The sequence below is a fragment of the Lycium barbarum genome, chromosome 11 (genome assembly GCF_019175385.1).
Source record: "Lycium barbarum isolate Lr01 chromosome 11, ASM1917538v2, whole genome shotgun sequence".
In the NCBI taxonomy this organism is placed as follows: Eukaryota; Viridiplantae; Streptophyta; class Magnoliopsida; order Solanales; family Solanaceae; genus Lycium; species Lycium barbarum.
Genome location: NC_083347.1, coordinates 107,186,169 through 107,205,546, shown reverse-complemented (window position 1 = coordinate 107,205,546; position 19,378 = coordinate 107,186,169). Strand labels below are relative to the sequence as shown.

At 36.1% G+C, this 19,378-nt stretch overlaps 2 protein-coding genes across 16 annotated transcripts; both read right to left on the bottom strand.

Annotated features, from left to right (window-relative positions):
* Positions 1 to 455: 455 nt before the first annotated feature.
* LOC132616837 (branched-chain amino acid aminotransferase 2, chloroplastic-like) lies at positions 456 to 11,777 on the bottom strand. 15 transcript variants are annotated; one of them, XM_060331547.1, is made up of 10 exons: positions 11,561 to 11,777; positions 10,920 to 11,005; positions 4,901 to 5,075; positions 4,573 to 4,749; positions 4,352 to 4,481; positions 3,015 to 3,115; positions 2,541 to 2,574; positions 1,941 to 2,036; positions 1,084 to 1,196; positions 456 to 837 (listed from the first exon to the last, which is right to left on the bottom strand). In XM_060331547.1, the coding sequence occupies exons 1-7, from the start codon at positions 11,672 to 11,674 to the stop codon at positions 2,560 to 2,562; spliced, it is 798 nt and encodes a 265-aa protein (XP_060187530.1). In that variant the 5' UTR covers positions 11,675 to 11,777; the 3' UTR covers positions 456 to 837; positions 1,084 to 1,196; positions 1,941 to 2,036; positions 2,541 to 2,559. The 15 variants fall into 15 exon arrangements, with proteins under 15 accessions (XP_060187530.1, XP_060187533.1, XP_060187534.1 ...); XM_060331550.1 differs by having other exon boundaries at positions 2,458 to 2,574; positions 3,006 to 3,115; positions 11,561 to 11,776; XM_060331551.1 differs by having other exon boundaries at positions 3,006 to 3,115; positions 11,561 to 11,776.
* Positions 720 to 2,308, bottom strand: LOC132620079 (branched-chain amino acid aminotransferase 2, chloroplastic-like). The gene is made up of 4 exons (XM_060334796.1): positions 2,201 to 2,308; positions 1,941 to 2,036; positions 1,084 to 1,196; positions 720 to 837 (listed from the first exon to the last, which is right to left on the bottom strand). The coding sequence occupies exons 1-4, from the start codon at positions 2,306 to 2,308 to the stop codon at positions 720 to 722; spliced, it is 435 nt and encodes a 144-aa protein (XP_060190779.1).
* Positions 11,778 to 19,378: the final 7,601 nt, after the last annotated feature.

Below are 19,378 nucleotides of genomic sequence, written 5' to 3'. Positions count from 1 at the left end.
GTTGATGGGTGTTGTGTCTATGTTTTTTTTTTTTTTTTTCGTTTTTACAGATGGTTTAAAATGAAAGAAGTGCCAGCGATAACGATTTGGTTAAATCATATAATGAGCAATGTTACCTCATTAGCAATCTGCCAATCTCTTATATAGAGGATATTTGGCCCTTTTCTCTAATAATCAACAACATACCTAGTACAATTCACTAGGTGGGTCTAGGGAGGGTAGAGTGTACTATACCTCTATCTTGAAAGATAGAGAGACAGATTGTTTCTGATAGACCTTCGGTTCAAGGCTTTTCTCTAATAATATCCCACCAAATTAGAAGAATGAGTGAACTTTACCCGGTCCCTTTCCCTAAATGTACAACATACTACTCACCTTCACCCCAGTACACATAACAGATATCAACCGAGATTGTTAACTGACAAAGAGATAAGTCCATATGACAAGTCTAGAACTTCACAAAAACTTTAGCTAAATGAGAAAGAGTCGAAGTTATGTGCACGGACTGTGCATAGATTTTTTACAGCATCAATTAAATTTGGCATACAACAGTAATTCTCCATGACAAGCCTAATACGGAAACCTTGAAAATAAATTAATAACCTGCTATGAGTGGTACAATTGCCCTGATAGCGTGAAAAAGTATGTATAACTTTAATCCAAAGATAGCAAAGCTCATTACAACTCAAAAGACGGTACTATCCCTTACATAGCAAAGCTCATTTTAGCTCAACAATCCAACCCATGTTATCCTTTGCTAGTCCCATTTGAAGGCTAGTAAGTGCAGAATATAGTTGCTTTGACACACGACCAACCCCCTCACTTCCATATGTTACCCTGCATAAATGTACACCGCAGTATTTAATCAAATTATCTCCATTACATATACACATACAAATGTTCACCCTGGTATTTATACATTGACAAAAACACTAATTTTACAAATCACTATCCGATGTATATGTTCAGGGCCATCTCACGTTTTGCAGCAGCAGGGAAACAACACTAAAATGATAACACACTGAAATGGATAGTATCTGGATGAAAAAATCTATCTAGATCCATTCCAATTTATGTAGATACCTTTTCCCGAGATGAGTGATGCTGCCCACTGGAGATACAACCACTGCAGTTCCTGTGCAGAACACTTCATCAGCATCAAGCAATTCGTCCACAGACACTTGCCGTTCTTCAACCTGCATATTGACATTATGGTCTTAGAATAATGGTCTTGTGATACATGAAGTATTTAGCAACCGGCTAAGCCAAGTGAACAAATAGAACTAAAATTAAATGAAGTTCCCATTCTTTCCCGAGTTCAATTGTTTGATGGTAAGGTAAAGTCCATCATTATGTCAGCAACCTAATCATCAAAGCGTACTTGCTACGAATTTCTCACCGTGGAAAGAGCTAAACTTGAAAGATTCCAATTGTTCTTGCAACCAGACGACCAACATATATGCCAAAGTCATTGAATTTCACTTCTATCATTCAATAGAATTGAAGTTCTGCCTAGGCAATTTAAGCAATGCAAAACCATTTCCCAATCACCTTGTTGCATAAATCGGAGATTGCAAACCAAACTTTTCATAGCTAACACATGAAAACAACTCTCAAGTTACCTATGTGTTGAATAATCAGTCTGCAATGTTTATCTTTCTCATCCACCGAAAATGTAAAATTAGTAATGATATTCAACTAAACTCAGAATTGTATATGCTAATTGGTAGCGTAAGGACAATATTCATTGCCTCTGAGCTTTCTAGACTGAGGTTCATTACAAATATGAACATCATCTTCCTTGGGTAAGCTAGACGGTTTATTAATTCTTATATACCAATGGTATCGAGAAATTGAATTTTGAAGGGGGGGGGGGGGGGGGGAACGGTTGGGGGTGGGGGTGGGGGTGGGGGTGGGGTGAAGGGTTGTCTGTGGGTTACCTGTAATCCTTGGCTTACAGCTACATCAATTATGCTCTTTCGTGTGATACCAGGAAGAATGGTTCCTTTAATTGCAGGAGTTGTTATCAGATTACCCTGAGAAAATAGTATTTAGAAACATAGTTCATCATTATGATAATTTGCAAAGAAGTCTGTTCGGATCCTTGTAGGAAAGATGCCACCGTTTGACAAATATCTTGGTGAATCTAAAATATTTTATTCTTGTCTAAGACTAGCAAATATCTTAATTGGCCTAATACATGTGCAAAGACTTTACACACATTCACTGGAAGGAAAGAATAGTTTTTTTTTCCCCAGAAAACGGAAAGTCCTTTTGCGACAAGTGACAATGATGAACTAATCCACATATGTAAGCCACAATGGAAAAAGATAAAACGGACACATAATAAGAGTTTGCTTTAGAAAATCTCTGGACATATTTCTTGTGTCATTAGCCCTAATGAAAATACTAAAAGAATAATTTAGGTGCAAAGATAAAATTGACGTTATCTTATACCTTCACGATGAAAACATTACAAGAGGAAACCTCCTCTAGGTATCTTTTGTTAACACTATCAAGGTACAGAATATCAGAGTAACCTTTTGCTTTAGCAGCACTCTATGCCTTCAGAACCTACATTTAAAAACCCACAAATGAAAATGAATTCATCAACAATTGCAGATTTTATTATCCATATACAATAAAAACTACACCCTGGCACCAAACTAGTTTTGATCAGCCATACCTTAATATCCATTTAGGTATCAAATAACTAGGTGAAGCACAATGTTTTTCTTCTCATGATCACAGCTAGCCTATAGATTTGTGTGTTTCCACGTAATAATATGATTATAAAACTGCAAATACCTTTGTAAACACATCAAGTGTAACACGAGTGAAAGACATAAACATTAAGGATAAGCAAGATAAGTGGGACCAATACTTGTCATTGTCAATCCCCAAGAAAATAGAATAAGTCAGGGTCCAATTAAGGCTTTCAGCAGGTAACCTTGAAATACATAAACATTAAACAGATATCTGAAATAAGCAAAATTTCCATAAACCTAGCTTACTGCAGCGTAATTTCCTATAGTCTTGACACCTCCAGTTCCACCAGGAGTTGCGCGATGCATTTCCGTCTCAACTACCAAATTTATTGGTGCCATACCTTCCTGCCAAGAAAGTAAAATGAAGTGACGATAGAAAAGGACACAAAGCATAACATAATTATTTGAATACAAACATGAAATTTTACAACAAAAGATGCCATGCTCACTCGATGTTTTGAGAAGTAATAAGAGACCTACATCTTCCTATCCTTTCTATATTCCTTACTGACACCATATCCTTTTGTCTTGAAAGTAGTAAGAAGATTGTGAGGTAGTGTATCATAACCCACTTAACTATTTAATTTCCATCAAATTTTCACTTCATACACCAGATGTAGTTAACAGTCCCGAGAATTGCCACACCCATCAACATCAAGGACTTAAATTCTTACAAATTTGATCATTTCAGAATTTACTTAAAGGAATTTGGAGCTAATGAATATTGTGATAACATTCACATTAAAACTTATGTGGGATTACACCGGGTATGTTGTTGTTCACATTAAAACTTCATGTTCACATTAAAACTTCATAAAGCAGTACCTTACGTCTAGTTTCAATCCTTCTCATGATACTCATTCAGCAACTCAAACTTTCCAATAAACATATATGTAGTTTGTACTCCCGGCCCCCCGGGCCAATACTTGTAAATATATATTTGAGAAGAGGATTTGTTTTAATTTGGGGGTTGGGGGAGGTATCAATATATTCATGATGAGCTTAAACAATTATCTCTGTAGGCTTAGGCTTTTAGCAGTGAAGTATAATTTGTCCACTAGACCACAATGATCATCTCTAATGGAAATGAATACTGATGGAAGTTTTATCAGGGTGGTTTATGGGAAAAGTTAATTCACAACCAGGATGGTGAATTCATCATTGATTTCTATGGAAATACTGTAGTTAGCTGAATAGCTTTGAAACATTTCGCAAAGATGAAATAGTCCTTGAAAGGGAAAATTGTCTTGACGGGTAATCTCATACATAGTGAGGAAAATATATAACAAATATTCCAAGATGAAAAAGGTTTTTGTGCTTGTATTAAATGCAGTTGTGTGTGATCCCCAGGCAATAGACCAATTGAGTAGAGTCAGATGATTTTGGAATTGAAGTTCTCTTAAGTAAAGGTGCAAGTACCCTTGACGTCTACCTTAAGCTATTCCTTTTTACCAATTATTAACATTTTCATGGAATGTGATATGTCAAAGGAAAACTGAAAGATGCAGTTGTGAACACAAATCAAAAGTTACAATCAAAGCCTGGGGTGATCCAACAAACTACCAGTACACCAGTAATACCCTTAAAATAATTTCCCACAGGTGATACATAAATAAGGAATGTGTACTCAGGAGCTGGAGCAACACCAAGAACAGATTCACTCCCCATAAGTAGCGGTCTTATGTATAATGAACCTTTACCTGGTGGAGGAATCTGTAGTAAGGAATAGAAAAAGGAAAGTAGTCAGGACAGAAATCACCCAACAACAAGATCTGCGACTAAGAGATTGAAATGTGACATTTACCCATCTTTCATTTGCTAAAACAGTGGCTTTTACTGCTTCAAGAAACTGTTCAACATATGGTGAAGGCATGCATATACGTTCTGCTCCCATCATCATGCGCAGAGCATTTTCTTCGGGTCGAAACAGCAATATATTACCATCATGTCTTTTATAGGCTTTTAAACCTTCAAACAATCCCTATCAATATTTCTAAAAGCATTTTAAGTAAAGTCTGATAGATAAAGTGGAACATAATCATTAAAATGAATTACAACAGCAATATATTTTAGATGAAGAAAAATAGTTGCTTGAAGTGAAAATCAAAACCACAGCAAGTTGCAAAGCAGACCTGTCCATAATTTAATATCCCAGCAGATGGGCTCAACTCAATATTCCCGAAACGCTGTAGCTCACCCTTAGAAAAGTTTCCATCTCGAGAACATTTCATGATATACATATAATCCGTAGGCATAATCCCAAAGCCAAGGTTGTGCCAATCGATGTCGGCTAACTCAGGTGTTGCACTGCTTATACAAAGAAAGTATACTTTTTATCAGTTGGTCTGCGGCGATAAAACAAGTAAAGCACTAGATCTAGAGACACTTGATAGATGGTCTGAAAATCAAAATTGTATAATTACAGGAAACTGTGTTGATGCATCAATGTTGTTAAAGCTCTACTTTTATGCTTTTGTTTCTTTTCTTTTTTAAAACTGGTAATTTTCTTTTATGCTTTTGGTTCTTATGGTTGCTGTAATTTTGTGGGCGATGAAGCTATCTAAATTCAGGTACTATGGTTTTTATGCACTAACAATAAAGTAAAAAGTTAGCATTATTGCGTAACTTAGTTTATTCTGGTTCTGTAAAATGACTAGCTGATTCAGTTAGTATCATCTACATGTACTAACAAAAAGAGTAGAATCTTTCTATAACTAGTCTTAGCTAACCACAACATTGAGCGGTAGTTGATTGATTAATGTAAATTAATTTACTCTGGTTTCGCGCAATAGCCACCTTAATACAGGGAATGCCGGGAGAACTCACAAACTATTAAGAACTGAGTTTGTTATAAGTGGTTAGGCTCTTAGCTGTCTATTAGTTGTCAAAAGTAATGATCAGTAGTTAGTTAAGATTCAGTTAGATAGAGCACATGTTGTGCACGTGAGTATGTAGCATGAAAGGGTATATATATACATTCTGTAACAGATATACAAAGATATACAAAAAACTGCCTTCTTCTTCTTCAAAGTTCTCTCAATGGATTCTAGTTAGAACTCAAGTCCAGTGTTAAATTCACTGATCAAACACTGAATTTAACATGGTATCAGAGCGGGGATCCTAAGGAGACTCGATCAAAGCAAAAGAGAATATAGAAATAAGCACCAACTCGAAGAAACTCAATACAATCAACAATGGTGGTTAGCGAAGCCACAACACAGTCAACAATGGCGGTGAATGAAGTTACAACACTTGATCACAATCATCCTCTTTATCTTCAAGCTTCAGATGCACCTGGTGTGGTTTTAATTCCAATAAAGCTCACAGGACCAGAGAACTATGCTCTGTGGAGCAGGTCTATGAAATTAGCACTTAGAGGAAAAGAAAAATTAGGATTCGTTGATGGAAGCTGTGTCAAAAGGGCTTACAAAGGAGCACTTGAGGAACAATGGGAAAAGTGTAACGCGATAGTACTTTCATGGATAGCAGTCACAGTCGCTGCAGAATTGTTACCAGGCATCATGTATGCTTCAAGTGCAAAGAAAATTTTGCTAGATTTTGAAGAAAGGTTTGACAGATCTGACTTGACCAGATCCTATCACCTTTGGACTGAGATGGCAACTCTGAAGCAAGGTAATGACTCAGTTACTATTTATTACTCTAAATTGAAGGACTTATGGGCTGAAATGGATATGATGATTCCTTTGCCTGCTTGTGAATGTGATGAATCAGCAACATATGTTGTTCATTTGAAGTCACAGAGACTACTTCAATTCTTAATGGGCCTAAATGAGAGCTATCGGAATATTAGGAGTAGTATTTTGGCTAGGAAACCAGTTGCATCTGTAAATGAGGCATATGCTGTGGCAACACAAGAAGAAAGCCAAAGAGCTTTAGGTGTTGCTGATAAAGCTAGAGAGGCACTAACATTACTTGCAGGAAGAACACAAGGTTATAGACCTGGTCAGGGATACAATGGTCAGGGATACAGACCTAAGAATTTTGGAAATAATGGAACACCTTGTAAGGTTTGTGGTTATAAAGGACACTTGACAGTTGATTGTTACAGATTAGTAGGTTATCCAGCTGACTTTAAAAGCAAGAAGAAAGGAGTTGGTGACAATAGACCTGGTGGAGAATACAAGCCTGCAGCAGCAAATTTCACTAAGGAAGCTGAAGCAACTGCTAGTGACATCAAAGTTCCAATGAATCACTTCACTGAGGAGCAGTATGAGGAACTGGTGAGCAGGATGAACAGGACAGGAACAGGAGGAGAATGTTCTTCAAACATGGCAGGTATTACTTCAACATTGTCAAGCATCACTCATACATGTGAATGGATAGTTGATAGTGGTGCAACACACCACATAAGACCTAAGAAAGCAATCCTCAAAGCCATTAGAAGAATAGATGACTATCATCATAACCAAGTCCAAGTACCTACAGGAAATAAATGTCACATCCAAGGAGCAGGAAATACTACAATTTTAGAAGGATATGAAATAAAAAATGTACTGTATGTACCAGACTTCAAATTCAGTCTGTTATCTGTAGCAAAATTGACAAAGGAACTGTGTTGTTCGGTTTCCTTTTATCCTGATTTCTTTGTGTTACAGGGACTCTTCAATGGCAGGGTGTTGGGGATTGGTAGGCAAAGAGATGGATTATACATACTTAGTGAGCAATTGAAGCCAATAATAAATGCAGTACTTACAGAAAATACAGAAAAAGGACATGCTGATGGTAAGCTATGGCATTTGAGATTAGGACATGCATCCAACAAGACAATGCAACATATCAAGACACTACAACATATGGCAGATAAGAGCATGCATGATGAATGTGGAATTTGTCCCTTAGCTAAACAATGTAGACTGAAGTTTCCTACTAGTACTAGTGAGGCTAAGCATGTGTTTGATTTGGTGCATGTTGATGTTTGGGGTCCATATCGAAAACCTACACATGACAATAAGTACTATTTTGTTACTATAGTTGATGATCGTAGCAAATATACCTGGCTATGTTTGATTCATTCAAAATGTGAAGTCATTGTAGTCCTTAAGGATTTCTTAGCCTTAATAAAAAACCAGTTTGCCTTGTCTGTAAAAATCTTGAGGACAGATAATGGTACAGAATTCTATAATGCTTCTTGTCATAATTTGTTTGCTGCTAATGGGATAATACATCAAAGTAGTTGTGCATATACACCACAACAAAATGGCACTGTAGAAAGGAAACATAGACATATTTTAGAAATGGCTAGAGCATTGAGGTTTCAAAGTTCTTTACCTATACAGTTTTGGGGAGACTGTGTGAAAACAGCTGTTTACTTGATAAATAAGTTGCCTACTGATGTGATTGGAGGTAAGGCACCTTATGAGGTCTTATTTGGGAAATCTCCTAAGTATGACCACCTAAAGGTGTTTGGGTGTTTGTGTTATGCAAGTAAGCTACCTAAAGGTGACAAATTTGCTCCAAGAGCAAGGAAAGCTGTGTTGGTAGGGTACTCAGAGACTCAAAAAGGTTACAGGCTATTTGACCTGGTGGATAGAGTTTTCTTTGTTAGTAGAGATGTCACTTTTAGAGAATTACATTTTCCTTATAGCAATGATCAATCATCAGATACAGGTGATATGTTTGAGAGGGTGGAAGTCACACATCCTGGAAATATCCTTGATCATGAGCAGGATAATGCCTTGATGTTGAATCCTACAGTTGATGAAGAATCTGGAGATAATGTTGTAAACACTGCTCAAGATACAGCTGATAGTATCATCAGCACTCAAGTTGATTCGGCTGATCTCACGGATACACAAGCTGATGTTGTACCCACACAAGTGGCAGAAGATGATCCAAATGTTGTTGATCAGGTACAAGATGTGATTCCTCCTTTAGTTGAGATCCCTCAAGACATACCAGCACCAGCCCCACATATTCCTATCCCTCAACAACCAGAAGAGTTCACTAGACCTACAAGAGCTACCAAACCTCCAGCCTGGCTTCATGACTATGTCACGCACACAACTTCATCTGCCCACTGTTCATATCCTCTGTCCAATTTTCTCTCTTACTCACATTTACCTACTCCTCACCAAGCTTACTTGGGTGCTATTTCCTCTGAGGTAGAACCAAAATCCTTTAAAGAAGCCTCTCAAGATGCCAGATGGATCACTGCTATGCAGGATGAAATTTCAGCCTTAGAGAGCAATAACACCTGGAAACTAGTTGACTTACCCCTTGACAAACAGGCTATTGGGTCCAAGTGGGTTTTTAAGATCAAGTATAACTCAGATGGTAGTGTTGATAAATATAAAGCTCGTTTGGTGGCAAAAGGGTATACCCAACAAGAAGGTCTGGACTACCATGGGACATTCTCACCTGTAGCCAAAATGGTGACTGTGAGAATTGTCATTAGCATTGCAGCAGCCAAAGGATGGCCCTTGATCCAAATGGATGTCAACAATGCTTTTCTCCAAGGTGACCTATTTGAAGATGTTTACATGGCATTTCCTCAAGGTTTTCACAGACAGGGGGAGACGAGGGTATGTAAACTGATGAAATCTCTTTATGGTTTAAAGCAGGCCTGTAGACAATGGAATATCAAACTGTCTAGTGCCTTGGTTGAAGCAGGATACAAGCAAAGCTCTTATGATCATTCATTGTTTACTAAGCAAGCAGGAGATGACTTAGTGATCATCTTGGTCTATGTTGATGATCTCTTGATCACAGGAAGCAGCCAAGCTTTGGTTAAAGCAGCACAACAGACATTACATGAAAAATTCACAGTTAAAGATTTGGGACAGCTTAGATTTTTCTTAGGCATTGAAGTTATGAGATCCCATAAGGGAATTCTTCTCAATCAGAGAAAATATACACGTGAGTTAATTTCAAGTGTTGGATTGACTAGTGCAAGACCTGCCTCTGCACCAATGGAACAAAATTCTAAGCTCACCACAATGGAGTATGACACATTGATCAAAAGGACAGATGATCCACCTTTGAAAGAGATACACGGTTATCAGCAGCTCATAGGAAAACTGATATACCTAACAATCACCAGGCCTGATATATGTTTTGCAGTTCAGGTTCTAAGTCAATTTATGCAGCACCCTAAGAGATCACACTGGGAAGCAGCATTGAGAGTGATTAGATATCTAAAAGGTTCTCCAGGACAAGGCATCTTATTAAAGAACAGTCCCATTAACAACTGGACTGTCTTTTGTGACTTGGGCAGCTTGCCCCAATACAAGAAGGTCAGTAACAGGCTATGTGGTTCAACTAGGAGAGTCTCTAATTTCATGGAAGTCAAAGAAGCAACACACAGTAAGTAGAAGTTCAGCAGAAGCTGAATACAGAAGCATGGCAGCAGCAGTAGCAGAAGTCATTTGGGTAGCTGGTTTGTTGGAAGAGTTGAAGGTGTCTGTAGACAGACCAGTCAAGCTTTGTTGTGACAACAAAGCAGCCTTACAAATAGCTTCCAATCCCATGTTCCATGAGAGAACAAAGCATATCGAGATTGACTGTCACTTTGTGAGGGAGAAGCTTAAAGATGGTCTGATCAAACCTGAATACATTGGAACTAAGTTTCAACTGGCAGACTTATTGACAAAAGGGTTGGGAGTAGCACAACATCAGTTTCTATTAAGCAAGCTGGGAGTATTTGATGTTTTCCATTCCAGCTTGAGGGGGAGTATTAAGAACTGAGTTTGTTATAAGTGGTTAGGCTCTTAGCTGTATATTAGTTGTCAAAAATAATGATCAGTAGTTAGTTAAGATTCAGTTAGATAGAGCACATGTTGTGCACGTGAGTATGTAGCATGAAAGGGTATATATATACATTCTGTAACAGATATACAAAGATATACAAAAAACTACCTTCTTCTTCTTCAAAGTTCTCTCAATGGATTCTAGTTAGAACTCAAGTCCAGTGTTAAAATCACTGATCAAACACTGAATTTAACACAAACATAACCTTAAACTTTAAGCAGCAAATGGATGTACTTTCGGGATGTGATATTGATTCAATTTGCTCTTCGTTTTTTAAAGCTACCTGATTATGAATTTCTCAGGTTAACGAAAATCAAAACAATAATGAATGGAAAATTTATTTTGGAAAACTGAAAAATCATTAGATAGGAAAAAAAAAAATACCTCGCAGGAGAGGACACCTGAAGAGGACTTCCATCGTTTATGGAGCATTTACAGCTATAAGAACCAAAAGGTGATTGCTTTTGAAGCTGTATAAGAGAGAAAATTAACTAATCAACACTTCCAATTTACAAAAGCATGAATAGATAATTTAAAAAAAAACACACAAACTTAAGGAAAATAAGCATTACTCCTGAGAAAGTAAAGAAAATTTTTGAATTTTATGTTTTTAAATTACGAATATATAAAATGTATTAAAATGTCCTTTAATCTTGTAATCTTAGAAGATAAAAGATAAAGTAAGAGGCTTTTAAAATGGACTAAAATGAAAGTAAGACAAACAAATTGAAACAAAAATTACACAAATATAAGAAATATAAGCATTATATTGCAACGACATTTCGGATTGAAATTAAAGTAGCTGAAAAGAGTGGAGGAGAAAAAGGACATTAGCGCCAACAAGGTGGTAGGTGACTGTTTTATTCTTTATTTGAATTCTGGAGTTCGAGTCCTGTTAGCTACGGAGTAACCTTTATTAGGGAGTATTTTACCTGTGACTTTTTCAATCCAAATTTAGTCGAGTTCCGATGAAAAAAAAAAACAAAAAACAAAAAAAAGGACATTAGCAAAGTGGAGCAAAATACCTTAGAAAAATGGCGTTCATAGGTGAAAGAAGAAGAAGAAGGGAGAAGCTTAAGGTGGTGGTGGAGATAAGTGGGTTTAAGGTGAAGCCCTGCCAATGCGCCGCCACTCTCCATTTGATCTGTGCTTGGAACTTAGATCAGTGTCGTTTGCCACGAGAGTTTCAACGTACTAGGAGTATTAAAAGTATTGCAGTTTGGTGACACTGTTATAGATATGTGCATCCACGTACTCAGCTTCTATCTTGGGGAAAGAAAAATGTATATTCCCTCCCGTCTTAATTTGATTTGACATAAAATTTAAAAAATAAAGTAACACTTTTAAAATGTATAGTCTAAATAAACCTTAGATATTTATATGCTGTAAATTATTTCATAAAATTAAATTGTTTCTAAATTACTAATAAGGAAAGTAAGACAATTTTTTTTTTTTTGGAGCAGAGCTAAAGAAAAAAATATACAAGTGTTTTCTTACGACAGTGGTCACCCCACTCAGCAGGCCGTTTTACACTAACATAAATTAATCCACTTAACACTTGTTTAAAAAATGAAGAAATTAATTTTATAAATAAGTAATTACATGTTTGGATAAAAGTATCAAATTGAAAATGAGTAGTTAATATATCTAATACAAAAGTGCTCATAAGTTGTTCATTTATTATAATTTAAAATAAAAAATATATAAATTTAAAAGTATTGCAAAAGAAAGTGAGGAACGACAGATATGTGGTGAAGAGGAAGTTCGGGTTTTGTTCTGGAAAGGGTATTTTAAAAATCAGAAAAATTATTAAGGATAAAATACTAAAATATTTGATCAAACAAAAAATGTTTATAATAGGAAATGGAAAGAAATCACCTAGTGTTTTTTCTATAATTGGAATTTGAACGTGAGATCTCGTGATTCTTAATTCACTTCACTGATCACTAGGCCACACCCTTGGGTGCGTATAATAAACCTAATCCACTTCACTGACCACTAGATAACACCGTTGGGTGCATATAATAGAAAGATTGTTTATCAACACTTTCTTAACAGTAAACACATCAATTACTTATTACTGTATTAGTTTTAATAATACTTTTACCTAAACACATCAGAGTAGTAACTATTTATTTATTAAAATTAAATTCAATACGAATAGTACTTTATAAAACTTACTACTTCAGAGTTCGGATGTAGTAAGAGAAAACAAAAACAATTGATGATAACCTGGGAAGGAAGTTGCATGAACGAGAATTCTCGCACGTAACTGGGGCAAAGCAGTAAACTTTTAATTCGTTCTTATATGCGTTAGTTACGTATGCAATGACATGATTAGATGGATAATATTGGATAGGGTGTACATGGATCGGATTGGTTCGGATTTTTTAAAAACCAAACCAAACCAATTGCGTCGGGTTTTTAAATTTATACACCAAACCAAACCAATAAAATTCGGATTTTTCAACCTCAGATTATTCGGTTTTCTCCGATTTTTCTTTTTTTTTTTTGGAATAGTCTTGATACAAAACATATAACTTTTACTTCAAATATTTCTTTAGTCCTAGTAAGATACAACTATACAATTAAGGTGTTTCATTGTATTAAAATATTCAACAAAAGATAATAGAATCTGTTAAAACAAATACTGCTAATTAATAAGCCATAAAGAAAATGACCATAATCTAAAAATACAAAGTCATGCTAAAATAAGTACGGCTAATAAGTATTAATTACATGACAAAAAAAAATTAAGTTATGTATTTTCACTCTCTAAACCAATTATACAAAACTATAGAATAAATATCCAACATTATTGTCAATCCTAGTGGTAAATTGAATTTCCTTTGTTAATATTAGTGTTGAGTTGGTTTTGATTTGGACTTTATATGAGTATTGACATTCAAAATTCTAAGTTCAAGCTTAAATAATATGATAATAGATAAAAAACTACAAAAAAATTTAAGAAATATTTATAAATTACATTACAAAATAATATTTTTATGTGTAAAATATTTTAAAAATTGAATACATATAATGTCAGGTTGGTTTGATTCGATTTGACTTTTTTTAGCTAAAACCAAACCAAACCAATTATGGTCGGGGTTTTCTTTTCCAACACCAAACCAAGTCAAACCAAACCACTAGTCGGGTTTTTTTCTCGATTTATCGATTTGGTGCGGTTTGGCGGTTTACTTTGTACACCCCTAATATTAGAGTAAGACAGGAGTTTAAACTAATGCCAGCTATCATCTCTAATAAATTTGAACAAAATTTTGGGAAAGTTTTAAGAGTGGATTTCTAATTTTTGCTTAGTCCTGCACTCGGGTTGATTATTAGAATTGGAGCGGTTTGTTTAGGGTTGAGTTATTTAATTTTAGGAGGAGAATTGGTTACAAATTGAGGTGAGTTCACTTTACTTTCATCAATATATATATATTTAATTATTACTACATGAATTTCGAAATGTTTTAACCGTCGCTAAATGTTTTTTGGGCAATCATATTCAATGCAAAGTTCAACCAACAAAAATGGATACTTGTTTATATGTCAATTCATAATTCTCATTGTAATACATTTAAACTCCGTTAGATGTAGATGGACTACTGGTCATAGATTTTGCTGACATATTCTTCTTCTTCCAATTAAGAAGAGAAATTGCTATAAATAGCCGTCCAGCAAATAATATATATATATATATATAATATACATGTTTAATACAAATAACATATACCAAGTGATACCATTGGAGGATCCGATTTTCCCTTTATAAATTTCAAGTAAATACTCCTACTATACATTAAAAAAAAAAAGAAGCAAATTATTGAACACCATCACACTTCAGTTTGGTTGATTCCGAGTCTTTTAACTTTCTTAGTGATTTTCTAAGACAAAAAATTTCAAATCATAATATCAGAGTTTTGCTCATTCCAGAGGCTATACAAAAGACTACTGGACAATATGCAAGGCAGATTCTGGGCCTTCAATCTTCTACTGGGCCCTTGTACTAATCTTTCAAGTGTACATTTTTTTGCAAGGATTTCCCTTCAAACGCACCGGTCTTTAATTTTTCCCCTTATATCAGCGTCTTTAATTTTTGCTCTTGCTACTTATTTAGTGAAAATATCTAAATCTGCTCCGCTCGGCATAATTTTGTAACATATTTATCTTTGAAAACTGAATTTTTGTCTCGCTCGGTAATTTTTTTGTAGGAATTAGATTATGCGGCATAAGTTGTGTAGTGTTTTCCAGATTATATCGAGTGTTGAAAGTTTTGCCTTGTCCGGTTTGTGGATGTTATGATAATACACCAAAGTTAAACGTAAATTATGCAGAGTGAGATCATAATTTATCCTTTTTCAGATTATGTTGAGTGTTGAAAGTTTTGTCTTGTCCGACATAACTTGTGGAATGTTATGATACATATGCTGAAGCTGACGTAAATTATACCAAGCGAAATATAAGTTTCTAGTTTATGCCGCACCAAAATTGCTGAATGGAAAAACTTATTGACCACAAAATTTGAGGGCCAAAAATTACAAACACCCCCCCCCCCCCCCCACTCCCGCAAAACCAACCCCCCGAATATAGACATTTGTGCAAATGGCCCGAGTCTCAGCCTCCCAAACAATGAATTCAGAGTTATCAATGTTGGCCTTTGGATGTGATGCGATGGTTTTACTGAATCTGGTGTGCAATGTTGTTAATCCTTGCATGTTCTTTTCTTTAAAGATGATAAATCATGACTCACTTTAGTGTTTTGCGGTCAGTCATAACAGCGTTGTAAAGGACTAATGAGCGCACTAAAAAAAACACCTACGGGCTGTGCGTGAAGAGGGCATGATTAAGTTATAAATATAGCTGGTACAGCAATATACAAATTGTTAAAAGATCATTATGATGTATGTGTTGACTAAACTAAGAATAAGAAACTTGAAAAGTGTAATGACCGGCTTGGTCGTTATAGTCTTTTCGGCATTTTTTGGCCTTTCCTCTAGCTTGTTAGCTCATTTTTGACCCGAGGGGACCATTGACACGCTTCCTGAGGTGTTCAGGGTTGATTTGGGTGACTTTTTGGGAAAAAATGGCTTTAAGCGAAAAAAAGTTGGCTTTTGAGTAAACGGACCCTTTTCCGAAATCCGTCGATTCTGGGAGGTCCGGATGGTCATTTAAAACTTGTGCGCATATCTGGTTCGGTTCCTAATGCACTCGGGTGCATTTTGGGACTTGGGTTGGGAATTTGAAAATTGAGGTATCGGAGATTGACTCGGTCAATGAGACCTCCGTTGGGAATTTTGAGGCCACGAGTGCGTTCGTAGCATGTTTTTGTGTATATTTATATAACCAGTATGTGAGCAGAGGCCCTCGGCAATTAGTCAAAAATTCGGGTTGAGTTGTGAAAACTTAGAGACTTTTCTGGCGTCTGGTGCCCGCTTTGGCGGCACCAACACCGCAGCAGAGGTAACGCTATAGCAGTCACCCTGGCGCTGGAGCGTCCTGCGCAATTCTGGCTTGACCGCTATAGCGGTCAAGGGACCGCCGAAGTGGTGACGCTAAAGCGGCCTGATGGTCGCGGAAGCGGGTATCGGGCAGTTAAGTCATTAAGTGAAGTGTTAAATGCCCTAAGTCCCTCACTTATTACTATTCTGAAATCTGGGTTATTGGGAGTAATTCTAGGATATTCTTGGAGGAAATTCTTGATGGTAAGTTCTTCTAATCTCTTTACTATTCTGTTTTCCTTAATCATCTTAAAATCCATTCATCTTGATAGTTCATTAAGTGATTGAAGGTTAAAAAGTGGGTTTAATGAGTATTCTTTCTAGGCTTCTAAAGTATTGAATTGATGATTAGAATCCTTCATTTCATAACTTCTTCCTAATTAGTGGCTAATTTATGGAATTGGAATTTAGGGTTTATACCCAAATTTGGGGGTTTTGCCTAGAATTCGGATTTGAGTAAATTGCTGATTATTCTAGCTTGCTATTGATGGGAATTAATCACCTAGAGCTTTAATTTCATGTTGGAACCTTTAAATTCCTAATTTCACCCTTCTAGTTCATAAAACCCATTCCATAGGTTGGGAATTTGGGTCTTGAATAGAAGTAGGGTTCGTTTGATGTTTTTGTTGATTCTAATTTCTTGATTCGAATGTGCCTAGACTTTCTCTATCTCGAGGCTCAGAGGAAAGGGAAGTCTAAGGAGTGATTGTTGGTGATATTGTTGTTCGGCCTTCCAAGTAGGTTACGGTTTACCCTATGGTGAGACTTCGTTTAGCAAAGCATATATGTAGACGATATTATCGGAGAAAGCATGTAAACCTTCGGGTATGAAGTTGGGTTGGATATTGTCTTAGGTTGGGCCCTGTTGTGTGATTGGGGTTAGCCACCCCATTGTGTTGTGACTTATCTTGTTCTATTATTTATTAGCTTGAAACCACGTGAAAATGGTAGATATTGGAGACTATTGATATATCTTGATTATGATATGGTAGAATCTTACTTGTTGACGTTTGATACGAGGATAGTGTTCTATTATAGCTTATTGTGTAGCCTTTTCATGATATTGTTGGTATGCCCATGGGTGGTACTTGTGATATTGATTTGATTATTGACATTGAACTCATACATTGCACCTATCTCATCCTTCATGATATACTGTTGCTACATTGATGATACTTGAGGAAACATTTTATGAGCTGGGCTCAGTTAGATGAGAGTGACGTGAGGACCGATATCCGATGGTTGTCCCGAAATTGAGGTTGTGCGTAGCGATTGCCGAGGTTTTTGCCGGAATGGTGAGGTAGCGGTTGCCGAGGTTGTTGCCGGAACGGTGAGGTACATGGACTTCACGGGTACCCCATGGGTTGTGCTACCGAGATGTGATGTTCCATTATCGGAGTACATGTACACAACATATGCATTGCATATACATTTCATACATTATTGCACTACATTGTACTATGGCTTCTATTGTGATATTCTTGTGATATACTTGTGATATACGGATTTTGACTAAGTATTTGAGACTTGGCACATTTGGGTTTAGATGCTAAACATAGGTGATGACGTGTACTTGGATTCTGGCTCGTGTTTGACTTATACCTTGTTGATTTACCTGCTTGTCTTACTTTATTGACTTGATATGTGTTAGCTAAACTTAGTCAGCCTATGATACCTACTAATGCTTGTTGTTGTATTGACCTGCACTTGCTGCATTCTTTTATGAATACAAAGTTCTAGGTAGGATCGACCTCTGTTTCTGGTGGCTGATAGCGGATCGAGAGTTGCGGCTTAAAGTCTTATAGGATGAGCGCGGGGACGTCTGCCGCCTTGGATAGTTTTCCTTTATCTATGTCTTATTTCATTTTCCGAGACATATTCAGACTTTTGATGTATTTTGTTACTTTCAGGCTTATAGTATCTAGTTAAAGGCTCTTGTATGGTTAGACCAGACTCTGGGTGGATTTGATGTATTTTCTTACTTTCGCACATTTCTATATGATTATCGTCAGACTTACGTGATTTTCTTCTCTTCTGCTTGTTTATTTGTGACTTTGCAATCGTTGGGATAAGGGGCCTACCGAGGTGGGAAGGGTAGGTGCCCGCGTAGCTTAGAGAAATTGGGTCGTGACAAAAAGGTGTTATCACTGAATCAGAGAGCTCTAACGTTATGATTTTTACCTCATATTTTCAACTTAATAGCAGTTTTTTCAACTTTTGGTCCATATACTTGTTCCTTTTCCATTACATCTTTGGTTGTTTAAAAGGTTTACTTTGTACTTATTTTGTGTTTTACTTCTTTTAGAAATCAAGATCATGTTCCTTGTAAAGACACATAATCAAGAGGAAGTAGAGGAAGAGCAAAAGATAGAGACAAAGATTAAGCTTTTCCACAGTTTGTCGGATTGAAGCTGAGATTGAAAAGTTGAAAGGAAACTAGGAAAAATTAACACAAATGAAAGCTCAGATTAAGAACTGAAAGAGAAAAAGATGAAGACTAGGAAGTCTTGATAGAGTTTCATTTGGTTAACAATGGTGTGTGCTTGTCCTATTGTGGCATTTTGCTTTCAAATGAACATCTTAAACCACGAAGACATGGTTGAAAGTATCTTTTACTTTTTTATGTAATCAAATAAAGTTGTGGGAATAAATTTATATTCCATTGCAACTGATCATATACACTTCGTAATACATCGACATAAAAAATTAATTCTTCGACAAATAAGATATCAGTTTTTGATTACAATGACAAAACAATTCCCGCAACATTTTTTTCATTTCAGCAACAATTTATCGGCTCGAAAAATCAGTAGAAACAACAACTAATGACAAGTTTCAGCACCAGCCAAAAATATCAGAAAAAACAACAGCCATTTAACAACTAAGACAACAACAAAATTCTAGCACCAACTTCAAAAATCAACAAAGACAACCAAAAAATTCCAGCAACAGCTTACACAACCAGCAAAGACAACATCAAAATTCCTACACCAAACTTAAAAATTTTGCAAAGAACATAATAAATCACAACACCAGAAAGACACTTTAAGCTCACTGGAAAGTGATGAAAAGAGCATCAAACATCAACTAGAAAAGTAACATAAATGCACTCGCAAGTGTGCACAAAGAACGAACCATTTTTACCCCAAAAAAAAATGTTATAGCTTCAAAATGTAGGTCCATTTTGTTGTGTATATTGAGAATTTTCCCAAATAACATCTAGTCCAATTTCTACTCCTTGTTGTCGCATTTGCTGCTGTTCCACTGCTCCTTGTCCCACTTCATCATGTCATCTTCTAACCTAAAAAAGAATTATACATATAATTTAAGTTAGTTTATGCT